Source organism: Oncorhynchus keta, chromosome 1 (assembly GCF_023373465.1).
Source record: "Oncorhynchus keta strain PuntledgeMale-10-30-2019 chromosome 1, Oket_V2, whole genome shotgun sequence".
NCBI classification, from domain to species: Eukaryota; Metazoa; Chordata; class Actinopteri; order Salmoniformes; family Salmonidae; genus Oncorhynchus; species Oncorhynchus keta.
In genome coordinates, this window is record NC_068421.1 from 41,196,110 (window position 1) to 41,215,095 (window position 18,986).

Sequence of the window (18,986 nt, forward strand, 5' to 3'; positions counted from 1 at the left end):
GGTCTGTTACCAAGAATTGGTAAGGTTCTTGTTGAAATGAAACAGACAGAGGCCAGTCTACAATAGTCAGCAACGTTTATTTACGAGAGCTCTGACCATCCTAACATGTACAAATCAAATCAAATCAAATTTATTTATATAGCCCTTCGTACATCAGCTGATATCTCAAAGTGCTGTACAGAAACCCAGCCTAAAACCCCAAACAGCAAACAATGCAGGTGTAAAAGCACGGTGGCTAGGAAAAACTCCCTAGAAAGGCCAAAACCTAGGAAGAAACCTAGAGAGGAACCGGGCTATGTGGGGTGGCCAGTCCTCTTCTGGCTGTGCCGGGTAGAGATTATAACAGAACATGACCAAGATGTTCAAATGTTCATAAATGACCAGCATGGTCGAATAATAATAAGGCAGAACAGTTGAAACTGGAGCAGCAGCAGTCAGGTGGAATGGGGACAGCAAGGAGCCATCATGTCAGGTAGTCCTGGGGCACTGTCCTAGGGCTCAGGTCCTCCGAGAGAGAGAAAGAAAGAGAGAATTAGAGAGCATATGTGGGGTGGCCAGTCCTCTTTTGGCTGTGCCGGGTGGAGATTATAACAGAACGTGGCCAAGATGTTCAAATGTTCATAAATGACCAGCATGGTTGAATAATAGTAAGGCAGAACAGTTGAAACTGGAGCAGGAGCATGGCCAGGTGGACTGGGGACAGCAAGGAGTCCTCATGTCAGGTAGTCCTGGGACATGGTCCTAGGGCCCAGGCCAGTTGAAACTGGAGCAGCAGCATGGCCAGGTGGACTGGGGACAGCAAGGAGTCATCATGTCAGGTAGTCCTGGGGCATGGTCCTAGGGCTCAGGTCCTCCGAGAGAGAGAAAGAAAGAGAGAAGGAGAGAATTAGAGAACGCACACTTAGATTCACACAGGACACCGAATAGGACAGGAGAAGTACTCCAGATATAACAAACTGACCCTAGCCCCCGACACATAAACTACTGCAGCATAAATACTGGAGGCTGAGACAGGAGGGGTCAGGAGACACTGTGGCCCCATCCGAGGACACCCCGGACAGGGCCAAACAGGAAGGATATAACCCCACCCACTTTGCCAAAGCACAGCCCCCACACCACTAGAGGGATATCTTCAACCACCAACTTACCATCCTGAGACAAGGCCGAGTATAGCCCACAAAGATCTCCGCCACGGTACAACCCAAGGGGGGCAACCCAGACAGGCCGACCACAACAGTGAATCAACCCACCCAGGTGACGCACCCCCAGGGACGGCACGAGAGAGCCCCAGCAAGCCAGTGACTCAGCCCCGTAACAGGGTTAGAGGCAGAGAATCCCAGTGGAAAGAGGGGAACCGGCCAGGCAGAGACAGCAAGGGCGGTTCGTTGCTCCAGAGCCTTTCCGTTCACCTTCCCACTCCTGGGCCAGACTACACTCAATCATATGACCCACTGAAGAGATGAGTCTTCAGTAAAGACTTAAAGGTTGAGACCGAGTTTGCGTCTCTGACATGGGTAGGCAGACCGTTCCATAAAAATGGAGCTCTATAGGAGAAAGCCCTGCCTCCAGCTGTTTGCTTAGAAATTCTAGGGACAATTAGGAGGCCTGCGTCTTGTGACCGTAGCGTACGTGTAGGTATGTACGGCAGGACCAAATCAGAGAGGTAGGTAGGAGCAAGCCCATGTAATGCTTTGTAGGTTAGCAGTAAAACCTTGAAATCAGCCCTTGCTTTGACAGGAAGCCAGTGTAGAGAGGCTAGCACTGGAGTAATATGATCAAATTTTTTGGTTCTAGTCAGGATTCTAGCAGCCGTATTTAGCACTAACTGAAGTTTATTTAGTGCTTTATCCGGGTAGCCGGAAAATAGAGCATTGCAGTAGTCTAACCTAGAAGTGACAAAAGCATGGATTAATTTTTCTGCATCATTTTTGGACAGAAAGTTTCTGATTTTTGCAATGTTACGTAGATGGAAAAAAGCTGTCCTCGAAATGGTCTTGATATGTTCTTCAAAAGAGAGATCAGGGTCCAGAGTAACGCCGAGGTCCTTCACAGTTTTATTTGAGACGACTGTACAACCATTAAGATTAATTGTCAGATTCAACAGAAGATCTCTTTGTTTCTTGGGACCTAGAACAAGCATCTCTGTTTTGTCCGAGTTTAATAGTAGAAAGTTTGCAGCCATCCACTTCCTTATGTCTGAAACACATGCTTCTAGCGAGGGCAATTTTGGGGCTTCACCATGTTTCATTGAAATGTACAGCTGTGTGTCATCCGCATAGCAGTGAAAGTTTACATTATGTTTTCGAATAACATCCCCTCCCTAGGTGGGGAGACTTCCTTCTCTGTTATCAGTTTCACATTGGTCAAAGGTTGTCTGCCACAGTTCCTTGCCTGCTAATAGTCCCTCTTTCTTATGGACAAACATTATTTATCATTATACAGAGACAGGGTAGAATTCTGTTAGTTATAGTTCTACGTTAAATGTATACATCATTTAGTCATTATTCATAAAATTCATAACACACACATACACAATCCATGTCTCAAAAATCCTTCTTGAACCTGTCTCCTGCCCTTCAGCTACTCTGATTTAAGTTGATTTAACAAGTGATATCAATAAGGGATCATAGCTTTCACCTGGATTCATCTGATTAGTCTGTCATAATGTTTTTTTACACTCAGTGGCCTACTTATCCCAAAACATCATTTTCAAATCCCTGTTTTGTGTTGTATATTAGGCCTAAATTAATATCATCAGTGGTGAAAAAAGTACCCAATTGTCATACGTGAGTAAAAGTTAAGATACCTTAGTAGAAAATGACTCAAGCAAAAGCAAAGTCACCCAGTAAAATACTACTTGAGTAAAAGTCTAAGTATTTGGTTTTAAATTTACTTAAGTATCAAAAGTAAATGTAATTGCAAAAATATACATTAGTATCAAAAGTAAAAGTATAAATAATTTCAAAATGCTTATATTAAGAAAACCAGACAGTACACTTTCCTTGTTTTTATTTAATTTACGGATAGCCAGGGGCACACACCAACATTCAGACATAATTTACAAATGAAGCATTTGTGTTTTGTGAGTCTGTCAGATCAGAGGCAGTAGGGTAGACCAGGGATGGTCTCTTGATAAGTGTTTGAATTTGACCATTTTTCTGTCCTGCTAAGCATTCAAAATGTAGCAAGTACTTTTGTGTGTCAGGGAAAGTGTATGGAGTAAAAAGTACATTATTTTCTTTAGGAATGTTGTGAAGTAGAAGTAAAAGTAAAAGTTGTCAAAAAATATAAATATTAAAGTACATATACCCCCCAAAACTACTTTAGTAATAGTTGAAAGTATTTTTACTTTAGTACTTTACACCAGTGAATAGTATGTGCCATAACAAGCATGCTCCACAATCACACTATTTCCAGGGCTTACATTAGTTATTAGTGCATAGGCATACATCCTAATGCAATATCACGTGCTTATGTACAATTATATTCAAGTCTAGTCTTGGCTGGAATCGTAACCATCATCACGTGTCGCTATTGTGTCTCCTAGATTTTATGCCGCGTTCAAGTGCTAGTCGTAACAAGGAAACTCGGACATTTCGACTTGCTAACTGGTTGAACATTTCCGAGTTTGCGACTTGCTCGAACTGGTTGTAGTTATTCACCATACTGCATTAGTTCCGACCAGAACGAGACGCGGAATACCTCAAGAGTGGGCTTCAGTGATGATGCGATGCTGCGTAGGCTACGTGTGAGTGGGATGCAAGTAGCTTGCCGCCGACATTCTCGTTGCTGGGTGCACGCACTGTAGGCTACTGCGGTAAGGATGCGTCTGCTGACTGGCTCGAATAAGATGAGCAAAGAGACTCACAGAAAAATATGATTTTATTTTTAAAGCAGCCTTTTGACTTCGATGCAGGTATAGGGGACCTTTTCCACCTTTAAATGTATGTATAGTAGCCTAAATAAACCCTCGTCGGTCGATGCTCATGGAGTCGTGTTCGTGGGAGACGCATAAAATGATCCTACAGACAGACGCGAGTCAAATACGACAATTATGAAATGAAGGTTAACGTCAAGCAGACAACATCCAACAGCAATTAGATGTCTGGCAACGTCTTACTCGGAGAATCTGAGTATGAAATGGTAAGAGAAGCAAGCAAGGACGATGATGACAATATTGAACTGTGATTGCTATTTAACAGCGTCCTTTAAAATCGAAAAATATTGTGACTGTTTTGGGTACCCTGGTGATAATTGTATTGTCTGAACAGGCACCTTCCTTATTAAATATTCATACTGGTAGGCTTTGAAACAATTGATGCATGTGGAATGACCGTTTGCGCAGCATAGTCTATTACAACTGTTTCTGGGCTAATCATACATGCATCACCCATATAGCAGCCTACTGTACCCTATTTACAATGGCGTATATGAATTACATTTTTTGTTTGGTCAAGAACCTCCACTTCATAATATATCATGATAATGTCCACTATAACTACACATTTTACATGAACATGAGCACATAAAATACGAACAAATTCACATTTGATTGAGCCCCAAAACACCAATCAAAGTGGGTAGTTAAAGATTGTGTGAGAGGATCGATACATGGTTCTCACACAATGCCAGCCATTCAATGTCTCTCGTGGGCTCTAGCAGATATTGATTCGTAGCTTTATTTGATTATGAGAGTCTTTGTACGGTAACATCCTTTCCAAAATGAAATGAGGTGTTGTATCATGTTTTCAATGATATATCTGATCAATGTTTGTTTCTCCTCTAGGTTGTTTAGGTAGACTGAATAGGTTTACATGCCTGGACACCCATTGATAGAAGCTGCGTATCTGGACGGAGAACACTGTTGACGGCACTGTCACTGAATATTACTCAGAAATACACAGCGCGTCATTACTTTGATGTGTCTATTCTTCATGCGTTGAAGCCTCCTTGTTAAGGTACATAGACGTATTGAAGATTGCACATTGGCTAGTATTTTATTGATACTATCTGAAATCATCTGAAGGCTGCAACAATGATCCAGCAGAACAATAACAACAACTACCCATGCCTGGAGATGTCTGGCTCCCCCAGGGAGGTGCTGCAGAAGTGCCAAAAAAGCAATCTTTCCTTCACCAGACGCTTGGAGCTTGGGGACATGCCCTTAGTCAAGGGCCTTCGGGCCTGGGCTGCGTGCTCCAAGAACCGCAGGAGGGCAGCACCTCCCCCCAGGTCCCAGGGAACGTGCCCCAGGCCTGCAGATGTCTACCCAGTGGGACAGTGGGGCAGGCTGGGTTATGGTCTGGGGCTACCGCTGGACTCCAACTATGCCTCCAACCCCAGACAGACAGGCCTGGGGGCACTGGTGACTGTGGCCACGTTGAAGGCCTCTGAGGGAGGTGGTCAGACTCAGACAAGCTGTCTGTTCCTCAAGACGGAGGGTGGAAGGTGCCTCTACTCTACAGGCAGTCCAAGGCCCTGCACTCAAAGTCTGGTCCCTCAGTCCCCCTCCACGCTGGTGGGCAGCTGGCTGAGGGATAAAGTGGGAGGGGTCAGGGACTCCTCCATGGTGGGGAAAATGGGGGTGCAGGATATGGGAGGGGCCTTGGGGTCATACCAGGTCAAATCGAGGTCAGCCCAGAGGTGGAGAACATCCTGCAAGCCTGTGGTTTCCATCCAGGGGAGAACACTCCGGAACAGGGAGAATGCTGGCGAGCCTACCCTGGAAGGGAGCCAGGAAAGCAGGGACAAAGGGGAGTTTCCCAAAGCTGGTCAGGACACTCTGAGTGGAAAACAAGACCGAGGGAGTACTAGAAGCCCCAAATGCAGTCACGCTCAGACCAAGACCTGTACCCAGTGTCACGGGCGGAGAGGAGGGCAGGGGAGCAGCGGGGGTCAGAGGGGAGCTGCCTCTGTATGTGAGCAGGATCATTCGAGCTGCGGTGTGGAGGGGATTAAGGAGAAGGAGGAGGGGAAAGTGCAGGATGGCACTGGTCTCACCCGGTCAAAGCCCTGTGACTCCTCCCTGCCTCCAGACAACGCTGACCCAGAAAACTGCAGCAGTGATGTCGGGGACCGGGGAAAGCCAGACAGCCCACGCGCACAGGAGGGGCTGCATCCTGAAACTTCTCTCAACAAGGAGCACTTCCAGGACAAACTATGGGATAAAGACATACATACTGGAGGCAACGATGTGGCCAGTGGTATCATGAGTCATGTGGAAGACTTTGATGGCATGGTGGGTGCTGTGATTGGGTTTGTGGATCATATCAAGTCTGCAGAGTGTGATTCAGAGAGGCTAAGGGGAACCGGGGACATAGCTGAGGGGAAGCTGCCCAACAGGTGGATCGATAGTCAAACTTCAGAGAGCCACTGCTGCTCTGAGAGAAGCTGCCTCGAAGACTGCTCCACTCAACCACCCAGACCAGTAGAGGGCAGCATTTCTACTGCTCCTGATGAGACAGGCTATGGTCAGATAAATCAGGAAACTAAATCAGATAGTCAATACAATAAGCTTTGTGAGAAATGTCAGCCAGAAGAAAAAGATCCCGTGGCAGTGGATAAAGAAGGTTTACAGGAATCTGTACATGGCCTCTGTGAGGAAGAGGAGATCGGGGGGGAGGAGGGGATCCAGTCAACAGCACCAGACATTAGGGAGCTCTGTGGGGAGCATGGAGAGATACTGCCTGAGGTCAGGAGCACAGATGATGAGGCCAGGCTGGTAAAGGGAGACATCATATCCCAGAGAACTGAGCGAGGGCCTCACTGGGCAACGGAGGAACATGAGTGCGAGGAGAATTGTAGGATGGAAGCGAGGTGTTTTTCAGATTTACCAGCTAACCTAACTGAAGAGGCCATAGTAGGGTGGAGGAAGGCAGGGACTAGGCAGTTTAATTCCCGTTTACAAGGCTCTGCTGTTGCTGGCCCTGCTACCTCTGTCACACACTCGCCACCTAATCTGGCCTCCTCAAGAGCCATGGCAACAAGCCTCCCTGCTCCGAATGGGGGGCAGACAGACGCTGGAGGTGGGGCTCTGGTGCCTCTGCTACGGAGCCCAGGGGAGCAGGAGTGGAAGAGGGGCCCGGACGAGAGCAAGGTGGCCTCCAACAGGGGGTTCCTGGATGGGGGGCCAGAGGGGGAGGATGACTTTGGGCTTTTCATGCAGGCAGAGGAGCAGCTGCCCTGGGACGACAGCTTCACTGCATCACCCCTAGTGCCTTCTGGGAAAAGTGAGAGTGTTGGTAAGTCCCCAGCCTACGGCACCTCAGAAATGTGACAGGGGCTCTTTTTCAAGACATCCAGACACGACACACACATAACAGAAACTTCTTATGACTATCACATCCTCCAGTTAGATTATGCAAATGTCACAGAGGCAGCAGTAACAGCAGAACATGAAAAGGCTTTTGAAAACCACAAAGACAAGAGCTCTGATGTGAACAGTAGCGGTAACTCTCTTTGTTGTGGTTTGCACCAAGCAGCAGCCAGGGCATGTAGACACGTTGCTCCCAACGCCCGAGTGGCGCAGCGGTCTAAGGCACTGCGTCTCAGTGCTAGAGGCATCACTACAGACCCTGGTTTGATTCCAGGCTGTGTCACAACCGGCCGTGATTGAGAGTCACATAGGGCGGCGCATAATTGGCCCAGCGTCGTCCGGGTTTTGGCTGGGGTAGGCCGCCATTGTAAATAAGAATTTGTTCTTAACTAACTTGCCTAGTTAAATAAAGTTGAAATAAAATAAATAATCAGTTATTCTGGTCTGACCTGGATTCTTGAGGGCCCTCTCCTCTCCCAAACTCATGTGAAGGTAGTGCTAGTGCTCTCTGCTTTGGGATGTAAGGCGTGTGAGCCTCAGGACATGGGGTTCCGTGTTTAAAGAGACAGAGACCCAGGCAGGCAGCTCCACCGTGATTGGGAGAGACCATGCAGGGTGACATCCATCCCAATGTTCCATCCCCATGTAACCTCAAACATCATGCAAAGACAAAACTCCCCATCATTAGTGTCTAATGGTAATAACACAGGTCTAATCATTGTTGTTGTCACGATTATGTCATATGTCAGTTAAAGCAATGGCAGTGACATTTAACCAAGTGTATAAATCAAAGTTACAAAAATAGTTGTCAGATTATATAAGGTAAAAAAAAAAAACTGGTCAACTACCAAAAAAACAACACTTTTATTCGTTGCCCATTCAGGCCATTTGAATGAGGACAGCATGCAAAATAGCCGCCTATTTGGAGCATACACCAGGTCCCTGCACTTTGAGGTCGACTCAGTGCAAGGCATACAGATCATATAGAATCAATAGAATCTAGCTAGTGTCGTAATGATTCATGTCTGATGCCTCCCATGCTGCACTTGAAAACCATTCCATCACCAACGAGTCTACCCATTGGACCTCAGGTTGGACAGACAGCTCATTCCAACAATCAGAGGATGCCTGGACAGCCTTCCCAAAGGATACAGCGGGAGAAGGGCAAGACACAAGAGAACAGTGGTGGCCCACAAATGCTGTGGAGGAGACAAGGGGCAGATTCTCTGCCACGCAAAATGTGGTAGGCCTTTAAACCTCTCCATCTTTCCTCCGAAGTGACTACAAAAGACAAGGAGTCAATTTATTGCATATTCCTGTAATCTCCAGGAGTACATGGTCCATGGGACTGACTGGAAATGATAGACATACACATTTGTTCTTCATTTTTCATTATTTCCATCTTTCAGAACAAAGTGTTTGTGGAGGCCTTCCCGTCACTGTCTACTCCCCTGTATGATCGTGATGCTGTTCCCACACTCAGCCAGCTCCTCAGAGGCGTCTTGGATCATGAAAGCCTTGCAGAAGATCATGGGTAAGTGGGTCAAGGAACCATAATGATATTTTATTCAAATCCAGCTCAGGGAATGATTGATGATGATATGATATGCCATTTAGCAGACGCTTTTATCCAAAGCGACTTACAGTCATGTGTGCATACATTCTACGTATGGAAGTTTGATCCTAAAATCCTACTTCTATTTCCTTTCAGGTCGGATTTTAAATCAGTTAGAAGCGTAATCTAGACAGTTTTATAATTCATGAAATTGGAACGATAAGGAACGTTCTGGACATAGTTGTTATATATTGCCATCTAGTGGAAGAAATTATGACCTTCAAGATAGCGCCAGAGATAGCCTGAAATGTCACCACCACCGAACAATTGCTCGACTGTTTGAACCCATGACCAGAGATAAGCTGCATATTAGACAATATTTCACGCACTGAATCAGTATTGGTTTAGTGAAAGATTCAGTTTCACAATTATTTTAATAGGCTGCGGTTGTTATTCATAACTGTCGTGCTTACTTCTGCCATTAATTTGCATATCTGCGTTTGTCTTGTAGCTTACTCGATGGGTTCCATGACTTGAACAAGATGTTTGGCTTAAAATATAAGAGGGCAAATGCTGTTTCCCGTGAACCTCTTCTACAGTCGCTACATTTGGGCCAGTGTAACACGGTGAGTATTTACATCTGTAATGCTAGTGTAATGGGCTGTTAAAAGTAATAACAGGCCTCTAATCTGTTTCATATTATGAGGCTGAAATGATACAGCCTTATCTTATGTTATTATACATTTTTTAACATAAGGCTCTATCACCATGACAAATGCTACAAGCATGTTAAACCAAACTAAAGTGCCTATAATCATAGAATGTATAATGGGTCATGCATCATAGTATGACACAGTCATTTGACTGTTCTCTGCACTGGCACTCAGATAACAACTGACTACAGTTCATGTATAATTGATGTTAAGTTTATGTCAATTTAGAAGAGTTGTCATTTATTCACCTCTGCAGGAAAATATGACTGGGCACAGAGCAGCCAACTACAGTCCCTCTCTTGGCCTCTCCTCGTCCAGTCAGCATGCACAGGCCTGTGGGAAGAGACGTTTATCGTATGTCAACAAGAACATCATGGAATAACCAAAATGTCCACTTTCCCTGACCTTCAACAACACATTTAGCCTTTTTCATGCATGTCCATGCCAAACCACTAATGGGACACAGTCTTCATCTCCATGGGGAGAAATAACTAAACATTTCACAAGATTCAGAACTCGGAGGATGCTCTCCTTGGGCCGACTGGACCACCTGACTATATGGTGATCCTTAACAATGCCCTGTAATTGCTTTGCCTTCGCTGGAGTTAGATCACCGATGCATACCTGTGACAAATTTGATCAAATTAAGCACTAATTGTAATTTTTGTCTCACAGATATTTTTAAAATACATGCAAATGTTTAACATTCTTATAAATCTTATTCTTATGGACTATAGGAAATGTTAAAGTAATTAGTGTTTGCCCGGAGAAGTGGATGTCTATACCCCCCTCCTTTGTTCACTCCCACCCTCTTTCTCACACACACACACACTGACATGGACACAAACAACAAACACACACTATCCTCTCCCGTCACGTGATCTGGCCCAAACGTGCCGGTGACAACTCTGGAGCAGAATATACTGTAGGTTTAGCCAACATTGGAGCTCACATGGATCACAGCTCCATTTCTTATTATCATAGTAAATAATGACCATGTTTTCTGAAATGATATCCTTTAAATTGGGGGTGTTTCTGGCTGTCAGAATACAGTTGTTTTGTGCTGGCAAAGAGAAAATGTGTTATTTTACCAGCACACGTTTGTTTTAGATCACAAAAAGCAGTCAAGTCCTATTTAGATTATATTTGTTTCTCTCTTGATTGTTGTTTGTGGGTAACCCAGGGCAACTCAGTAGGCCTACAGAAAATGTAGTGAATGTTTGTCATTTGTACATAATATGTATTCCTCAAGAAAAATACAGATTTTCTGAGTTGTTCAAATTGATAAAACTAGATAGTCAACTTGTTAATTGATGTAATAAAATGATACGTTGATTACTGTTTTCCATCCTCAAAAGCTTTTGCTAATGTTATGATAATACTGTATAGTTTTTGAAGTACGTAAACAGTCATCTTATTTGGGTGTTTGATGCAATACTCACGATAAACCAAAACAGCAAACAACAAAAGGAAGGGGAGAAAATAGTACTCTACGGGCTACACATGTCAGTCAATTAGAATGGTCTACGGCGCTATAAAAAAAAGTTTCATGGGTCAAAAGGCAACCACACCGGCAAATCAACACTTACAGGTGACATACTTTGAATTAGCACACAATCAGCTGTAACCACTGGCAAGACTGTGCAACACCTTCAAGTCATTACCTAAGACTGCTAATGAGGAAAACTGACAGAGCAATGCTATTCTCAGTTCATTACCCACTCTAACCTTGTGGCCAAGAATGCGCCCTACCAGAATGGCAAATTTGTGACGTCTCTCATGTATGATGATGACAGGTAAGGTAAGGGGTCCAAAAAGAGGTCATGTACAAGATTTTGGTCTGTGGCCAGGGCCGGATCACCGATCAGTCACGCAGGACAGGTGACCTGGGGCCCATGACCTCGAGGAAATTTGCTTTAAAACTGCACAATTTTCCCTCAGCTTCATGGCAAAATGTGAAGAATAGCACGAGATGAGCTGTAAAACAGCACATTCTTCTCTTTTTCCCATGGCACAATATGTAGAAAAACAGGTAAATAGCTTTAATACTGCAAAAGTACCTCTCAGCCTCACGATGAAATGTAGAATAGCATTATAAAACAGTTGTTTGTGTTGAAATGCAGGAAGTTCGCTGTTTTCCTAAAAACAAAACATAGGTGCCCCAGGGCACCAAATGCGGTAATCTGGGGCTGTTAGTCGTGCTGAATTGGTTAATAGGAAGTTGCTGAGTCAGATGATCTATTTTCACCAGATATTGTGGCATTGATTGTGCTAAAGTGAAAATATGCAAGTGGCCTTAGATTACCTTTTGGCAAGCTATCAAATAAAGTCAACAGTTTGTTTGCCTAATGCGCCACTGTGCACATTGCCCTGGTATAGTTCAGTGCATGGTTGGCAAGAAGAAAAACATCCTGGTGTTGCTATTTTCTTCAGCTGCAGCATGTGATACGATGTGGCTCCCCTAATCACGTGTATTAGTTGTACGTAAAAGTACAAGCTCAAGGCGAAACAATCTCTGTCTGCAATAACAACTATATGAAGCCATTATGGACATATGAAACTAGGAGAGCGAGGCAGTACACTCTAGTTCCTTTTTGGCCCGCCCCATAGGTCTTCACTTTGGCGTTCACAGATCTGAGACTGACTGGATCATTTAGTCTATAGTTTCACCTAGGGATTGTTTGAGCCTTTCCCCTATATTTTCCTTATCCAGTCTTGTAAACACCAAAGAGTCATGAAAAGGAAATGTGTTGTAGCTCACCTAACTGTTTCTGGTTCAGCTCTTGGACTATTTTCTGGGGTTTATTCAGGTGATTGAAACATCCACATGATTGCAGATAGAAATAGAACGTAAAAGACTACGAACATGCTGTTATCATGAGGAACAGTAGGGAGCAGTGTATTCTCAACATGTTTATTTGCAGAGTTCTAGGCGTTTGAACACATCCTTGTCAAAATTGTAACAGTGGGTTGGAGGACTGCTGACACTTTACACTTGAGTCCGAGTCAGGGAAGTAGGCTACAAAGTCACAGTTTGGCGGAGGACATTGAACGCATAAATATAGAGGAAATGTCTTCGCGGTACAAATCTTGGATACTGCTTACAGGTTTTATACTGTTCTATGTTGCTTATCTGTTGTTTGGCGCGTTCGTTTTCTCCACCATCGAACGGCCGGTGGAGGACAAACTTAAAAGAGACATACAAGTCCTGAAAGAAGAGTTTCTCAACCAAAGTTGCGTCAATGCAACATCACTTGAAAACTTTTTGGAGAGAGTTTTACAAGCCAATAAGTATGGGATTTCTATCCTTCCGAATTCTTCTGCGAGTTCTAATTGGGACTTGGCTTCCTCTTTGTTCTTCGCCAACACTTTAGTAACGACAGTCGGTAAGTAAATAGCCTGTAACGTTAACGTCACTTGTCTTTGTTAGGCCTACATCGTTTTCGTTTTGTTTCGGCTGGTTTGTATAAGACGAATCCATATAGGCATTTCTAAACTATTTAAGTGCTAATATTGCAAGATACTCAAGGAAACACTGATTGGTTACAGATTACAATTACAGTTGTAACTGGGCATTTCTTTTGTACTCCGTGACCAAAACATGCCACGCATCAATGGGCCCATGTGATTTTTCAGGTAAATGCCCCAGTGTCAGTGCTTTAAAGGCGTTAAAGCAGGGATGGGTAACTGGTGGTCCTCCTTTTGAAAGCCCTCCGATCCATTTCCACAGACTCAGTCAGGGTCTCAATTTACCGTTGCAATCTAGATTAGTAGACTGACTACACAAGGTGTAATTTCGAAATCAGGAGTTTTACTCTGGCAATCACTGATAGTCAGTCAATTAGCCCATGTCAGTTAACATTTTTTTTTAGATTCCTTACTTAGTTTAGCGGCCAGCTATCTAATATTGTTATCATGGTTGAATTACCTAGCGAGGTCCCCCATTGGTTTTCTCACTCATATCTTTAAACTGCAAACATTTAGCTTCATGCCATGACTAAATGTGTATAATTGCAGGAAATTAACTCTAAAATAAAGAAAATGTTGGTAAGCAGACCCATGAGCAACTGCAGCCTCTCATTATGAGTTCAGATTTAAGTGCCTTTGAACTGGGTATGGTAGTAGGTGCCAGGCGCACCGGTTTGTGTCAATAACTGCAACGCTGCTGGGTTTTTCGCACTCAAGTTTCCTGTGTATCAAGAATGGAATGGTCCACCACACAAAGGACATCCAGCCAATTTGACACAACTGTGGGAAGCATTGGAGTCAACATGTGCCAGCATCCCTGTGAAACACTTTTGACACCTTGTAGAGTCCATTCCTGACAGATTGAGGCTGTTCTGAGGGCAAGGGGTTGGGGTGCAACTCAATATTAGGAAGGTGTTCCTAATGCTTGATATACTCTCTGTGTGTAGTGAAAACAGTAGTGGTCATATAATGGAACCTTGAGGAACACCAAAACTTACCATTGATTTGCCAGTGGACAAACCATCCAGAGACAAACTGATGTCATTCCAACAGATAAGATCTAAACCAGGCAAGAACCTGTCCATGTAGACCAATTAGGGTTTCAAATCTTTCCAAAAGAATGTGGTGATCAATGGTGTCAAAAACAGCAAAAAAAAAGGTCTCGGTGCACAAGGACAGATGCAGAGCCTTCTAATGGTCTGTGGTCATTAGAAGGTCATTTACCACCTTCACGAGAGCAGTTTCAGTATTATAATGGTTTCTAAAACCAGACTGGATGGTTTCGTATGAATTATGTCTTCAGGAAGGCAGTTAGTTGCAGAGCAACGGATTTTTCGAAACATTTTTAGATGAATGAGAGATTTGAGTCAGATTTATTTTGTACTTTTTTTATATATATTATTTGGGGTTAAAGGTTTGGCTTTTTCAGGAAAGGCATTATTACTGCCACTTTTAGTAAGCTTGGTATACATCTGGAGGCTAGGGAGCCGTTTTATTATGTTCAACATAGGAGGGCCAAGCACAGGAAGTAGCTCTTTCAGTAGTTTAGTTGGAATAAGGTTTAGAGGCCATGGCTATTTTTGTGAATGTGTCAAAATGACACAGGATTAAATTGATCTGAGGTCCTGGCTGTTCTGTGCAGACTGGGACAACTGAGTTTTGGAGAAATACGCAAATACAAAGAGGAGTCTAATTTGTTTTCTAATGATCAGGATGTTTTCCTCTAAGAAGTAGCTCAGTTGGTAGAGCATGGCGCTTGTAACGCCAGGGTAGTGGGTTCGATTCCCGGGACCACCCATACGTAGAATGTATGCACACATGACTGTAAGTCGCTTTGGATAAAAGCGTCTGCTAAATGGCATATATTATTATTATTATTATTATATCGGTCGTCAACTGCTTTAAAAATATATATATACTATAGCGGCTGCAAACGAGTCAAAATAGATGGGATTTGCTTACCAAGACAACATTGAATGTTCCTGAGTGGCGTAGTTACAGTGGATTGTTTTGACTTTCATTTTGTTCAATGATAACCGACTTGTTCCCATCACAACTTTAATTTTTCTAAATGGCACAGTACACTAACCTCTGGCAACAGCATGTTATCTGCTATTGTAGTGTGTTTGCTTGTATGGGATCCTAATAATTTCTTAGCTCTGAACTTGCGCTCTGTCTCTTTTTCTCTCATGCTTTCTCTCCACCCTCCCCAGGATATGGGCACACTACACCCCTGTCGGACACAGGCAAAGCCTTCTCCATCTTCTATGCCCTGCTGGGAGTGCCCTTCACCATGCTGGTGCTCACCGCCTGCGTCCAGAGGCTCATGCACCTGGTGACCTACGGACCCATCAGCATGTGCCGCCAGAAGATCGGCCTGGAACCTCTCGCCGCCACTGCCATCCACTTCGCCATCCTGCTGCTGGTGGTGGTGCTGGGCTTCTTTGTGGTACCCGCCGTGGTGTTCAGCTACATCGAGGACACCTGGTCCTTCCTGGACGCCATATACTTCTGCTTCATCACGCTGTGTACCATCGGCCTGGGCGACTACGTGCCCGGCGAGAAGCCCGGACAGAATTTCAGGTCGCTGTACAAGATCTCTGTGATGGGTGAGTCATGAACTAATCTGGGTGAGTCATGAACTAATCTGAGTGTATTTGATAACAGTGCAAGGCACCCTGACATGGCTCATGACACAGCTCAGACTAATGTCATATAAAATCCGTGATAGTCATTACCCACTCAACTTAAATATAGTGTTCATGATTTCGAGTTAGAATTGTTTTTCCCCTTTTTTGAATAGGAAACAAGGAAATAACAGTGTGAACAGTGACTGAATGATTGGGTGGAGTTTGCATCAATGTTTTAAACGGAGGGATGTGCATAGGAATAAGTGGACTTGACAATTTTGAGCGCGTGCAGACACTTGAGTGAAGTGGGAGACGCTCGGCCCCAACACCACCTCACATTAGGGAAGCCAGAATGTGACATCTTGTCCAGCACTGAGATAGCTAGGCCCTCTGGTGGAAAATGGTGTTGTGTCTCTGTGAAACCGCAGGAACTTTCACACCTCGGATGTGAGAACTGGCGCTTCCTGAGTGCTCCTCCTCCTCTCAAGTAGTGCACTCCGGTTAAAAGGATCTATAACGTCCAAGGAAGCAATTTTAAGAACTAGTAAATGCTGTTTCGTTTTAGTTTTTAAATGTGCTTATGTAAGATATATTTGAAATGATCATAATTTGAAGATGAGAGGACAGGACACCCTTCATTGTGCTCAATGTCCTGAGCCAACATTTGTGGGCCAAATGTCAGGAGATATTAGTCAGAATGCTGAGACAGCATGAGTCTCCCGATTTAACATGGTTCAGCCGATGAAAGAACATTTATGCACTCCTTATCCCTGTATAAGACCTGTAATTCTGATACTGAACATATGCAGTACGGTTTATCGTTTGAGTACATTTGTACTGTACATTTGTAGAAGTCTGAGGACGCCCCCTTGTGGTTTTCAGGAGGAAACTAAAGTGTCGCTCCACTGCCCCCTCCATGTATCCCACAATGTCTGTGATTTGGTTGGTATACTGGATGGGTGAATTTGAATTGGGCTTCTTGTTTTGGGAAGAGTGCAATGTGTGGTCTAATTGCTCTCCTCTTAAGGGCATGTTGCAGTAGGGAGTCAAGGATACCATACCATCTACCCAACTTGTACTTGGAAGGATTTCATATTGTCTCATGACATTTGTCAGAGTTATGCTCTTAGTTATGGTATAATTGAATTACTGGAATTACCCTTTTTTTAAATTCTCTCTCAAAATAACCTCACTGTTTAGAGCCAAGTGGTGTTTGTTGTACTCTGTGGCATTGTCTCAAAACCTTGTTTTAGGGCCCTGTGTTTTGGTTGATCATGTCACATGACCTGGATTTGAACTTTTATTTAAAGCTTGTTCATCACACTTTACCCTTTTTTTCTTATTTTTATGTCATATGGTCCAGCACCATTCTCAGACAATTGCTAAAATTGTGGGTGTAATTCTAATTAAAGTTTCAACTCCTGGGAAAATAGGTTGTTTTGCTTATGTTGTAATATACGTTTCCTGTCTCAAAATACCTCACATGGCATGACAGAATTTAAGTCACAAGGGAGGTGTAAGTCTACTCTGCTTACTGAGCTGCAGTGAAACAACTGTTGAAACAAATGAACCATGATATGGCATATAAGCATAACTGTATCGTGAGGAAGTCTGTTGTAGAAGTCTGAAGACGGCCCCCTTGTGGTTTTCTTCTTGTCCAGCAGGAATACATCTCGAGCACACGAGTGTGGTGAATTTGCGCTTTGTGAGACAAGTGACTGTGTCCATGTATAATACTTCTTCCCACAGCGTATACTTGCTGATGTTGAATTAATGTTGTGGTCTCTGTCCTCTGCAGTGTACCTGTTTCTCGGGCTGATGATGATGTACCTGGTCCTGCGTGCCTTCCACCGGATGGCTGACCTGCATGGCCTCACTTCTTTCTTCCAGCTCCCCCACTGTGATGAGGATATAGAGGAGGACAAGGAGCCCATCATCGAGGCCGGCCACGAGGACCAGCATGAGGCGGAGGACTCGGCCAAGCCCCTGGATCCGGCCTCCCAGACCTCCTATAACACCATCAACCGATAAGGACTCACTCCACTCTGGCCCGTTCTCTTTTACATCAGTCAGGTCAAACAGTTTAAACTACAGTCACTGTTTTACAGCAACACAGGGATGAGTTTAAAACCTGACACTATATAGGCACCAAAGACTATCTTTACCACTGTGAGGCAACTCATGGGTCAGGTCAGACCTTCCTGCTATGACAGCGCAACTAAACCAAAGAGAAACAAAAACTCTACAGCTGCACCAGTGCACCCAGTTGACACTTGGCGAGGGTTGTTCGTCAAGGAGGGAAAAGGTTGTTATTCCATAACCTACAGAGAACACTTCTGGTTGGGACTGATTCTGATTTATCACTTTTTTTTGGTTTCAGACCAAAAAAATATTTAAGTATCATATACTGATATTTTCATGTACCCTTTTGTGGTTTTTAGGTCAGGGTTGATCAAAGGTCATACAGAAATATCTGATATTTCAAAACTAATAAACAAACTCTTTATAGTGCCCATCTTTTGAAGGAGTTTGTTGCCCCTCCCTAGTAACTATGTGAAAAAGCCATTGTTTGAGACTTTGTCTTGAGTCATATGATGGATAATATTCCTAGGACTAGTGTGGGCTTTTCCCGGCTTTGTTTTTGCCTGTGGTGTGACATGGTCATGTGTTTAATTTTTTTTTAAGACAAGGATATCATCTGAAGGATAGCAAATTTAGGGAACAAAAGGATTTAAAAATAAAAAACCAAGTATATGTGTTCTAATGTGTAGTTGTCATTTGTTCAATGTTAGGAAGTGTCATTGTGAAAGCTATGTGACAGATTGTTCAGGATTAGCATGTAGGAAGTTTGTCAATGTATGTAGCAGCAAATGACAATGTAATATCTGCCAATAATGTAATGTCTGCTAATGTAATAACTTCTGCATTTGTTATAAATGCTGATAATGTAATAAATTGCTAAATGTTTGTGCATAATGTAATTATTACATTGTGATTATTACAAAATTAAGTGGGTCACTTTTTTTAATGAATGTAATCATTTTAACCAATGTAATAACAATGTAATAACTAAATTCACTCGTCTCGTGTATATCAAGTGTCATGCTTCAGTAATAGTGGACAACACACCACATTCCTGAAACCTTATTTGATATTACTAAGGGAATGTAATTGTCCAGTTCATTAAACCAGTGGACTAATGTTGGAGGGCCCAAACTCATGTTTCCCAGCAGACATAAATGGGGAGATCGTGGCATTTTCATTACAGTTTGGGACTGTTATCTGTAATATCTCCACATGACCTG

At 43.6% G+C, this 18,986-nt stretch overlaps 2 protein-coding genes and 1 long non-coding RNA gene across 6 annotated transcripts; 2 read left to right on the top strand and 1 right to left on the bottom strand.

Annotated features, from left to right (window-relative positions):
- Nucleotides 1-58: 58 nt before the first annotated feature.
- On the bottom strand, nt 59-12,453 carry LOC118385419 (uncharacterized). 2 transcript variants are annotated; one of them, XR_008142773.1, is made up of 3 exons: nt 12,345-12,453; nt 9,832-9,916; nt 59-851 (listed from the first exon to the last, which is right to left on the bottom strand). It is a non-coding gene; the product is annotated as an uncharacterized LOC118385419 (long non-coding RNA). The 2 variants fall into 2 exon arrangements; XR_008142774.1 differs by lacking the exon at nt 12,345-12,453 and adding an exon at nt 11,173-11,317.
- On the top strand, nt 1,291-10,926 carry LOC118385389 (uncharacterized). Of its 2 annotated transcripts, none has more exons than XM_035772513.2 (6): nt 1,291-2,786; nt 4,787-7,241; nt 8,407-8,558; nt 8,725-8,849; nt 9,382-9,496; nt 9,840-10,926. In XM_035772513.2, exons 2-6 carry the CDS (start codon nt 5,036-5,038, stop codon nt 9,963-9,965), a joined length of 2,724 nt encoding a protein of 907 aa, XP_035628406.2. In that variant the 5' UTR covers nt 1,291-2,786; nt 4,787-5,035; the 3' UTR covers nt 9,966-10,926. The 2 variants fall into 2 exon arrangements, with proteins under 2 accessions (XP_035628406.2, XP_035628398.2); XM_035772505.2 differs by lacking the exon at nt 1,291-2,786 and adding an exon at nt 2,915-4,143.
- On the top strand, nt 11,221-18,657 carry LOC118385402 (potassium channel subfamily K member 6-like). 2 transcript variants are annotated; one of them, XM_035772541.2, is made up of 3 exons: nt 11,221-11,379; nt 15,265-15,660; nt 17,480-18,657. In XM_035772541.2, exons 1-3 carry the CDS (start codon nt 11,367-11,369, stop codon nt 17,710-17,712), a joined length of 642 nt encoding a protein of 213 aa, XP_035628434.1. In that variant the 5' UTR covers nt 11,221-11,366; the 3' UTR covers nt 17,713-18,657. The 2 variants fall into 2 exon arrangements, with proteins under 2 accessions (XP_035628434.1, XP_035628417.1); XM_035772524.2 differs by lacking the exon at nt 11,221-11,379 and adding an exon at nt 12,511-12,969.
- The last annotated feature ends 329 nt before the right edge of the window (nt 18,658-18,986 follow it).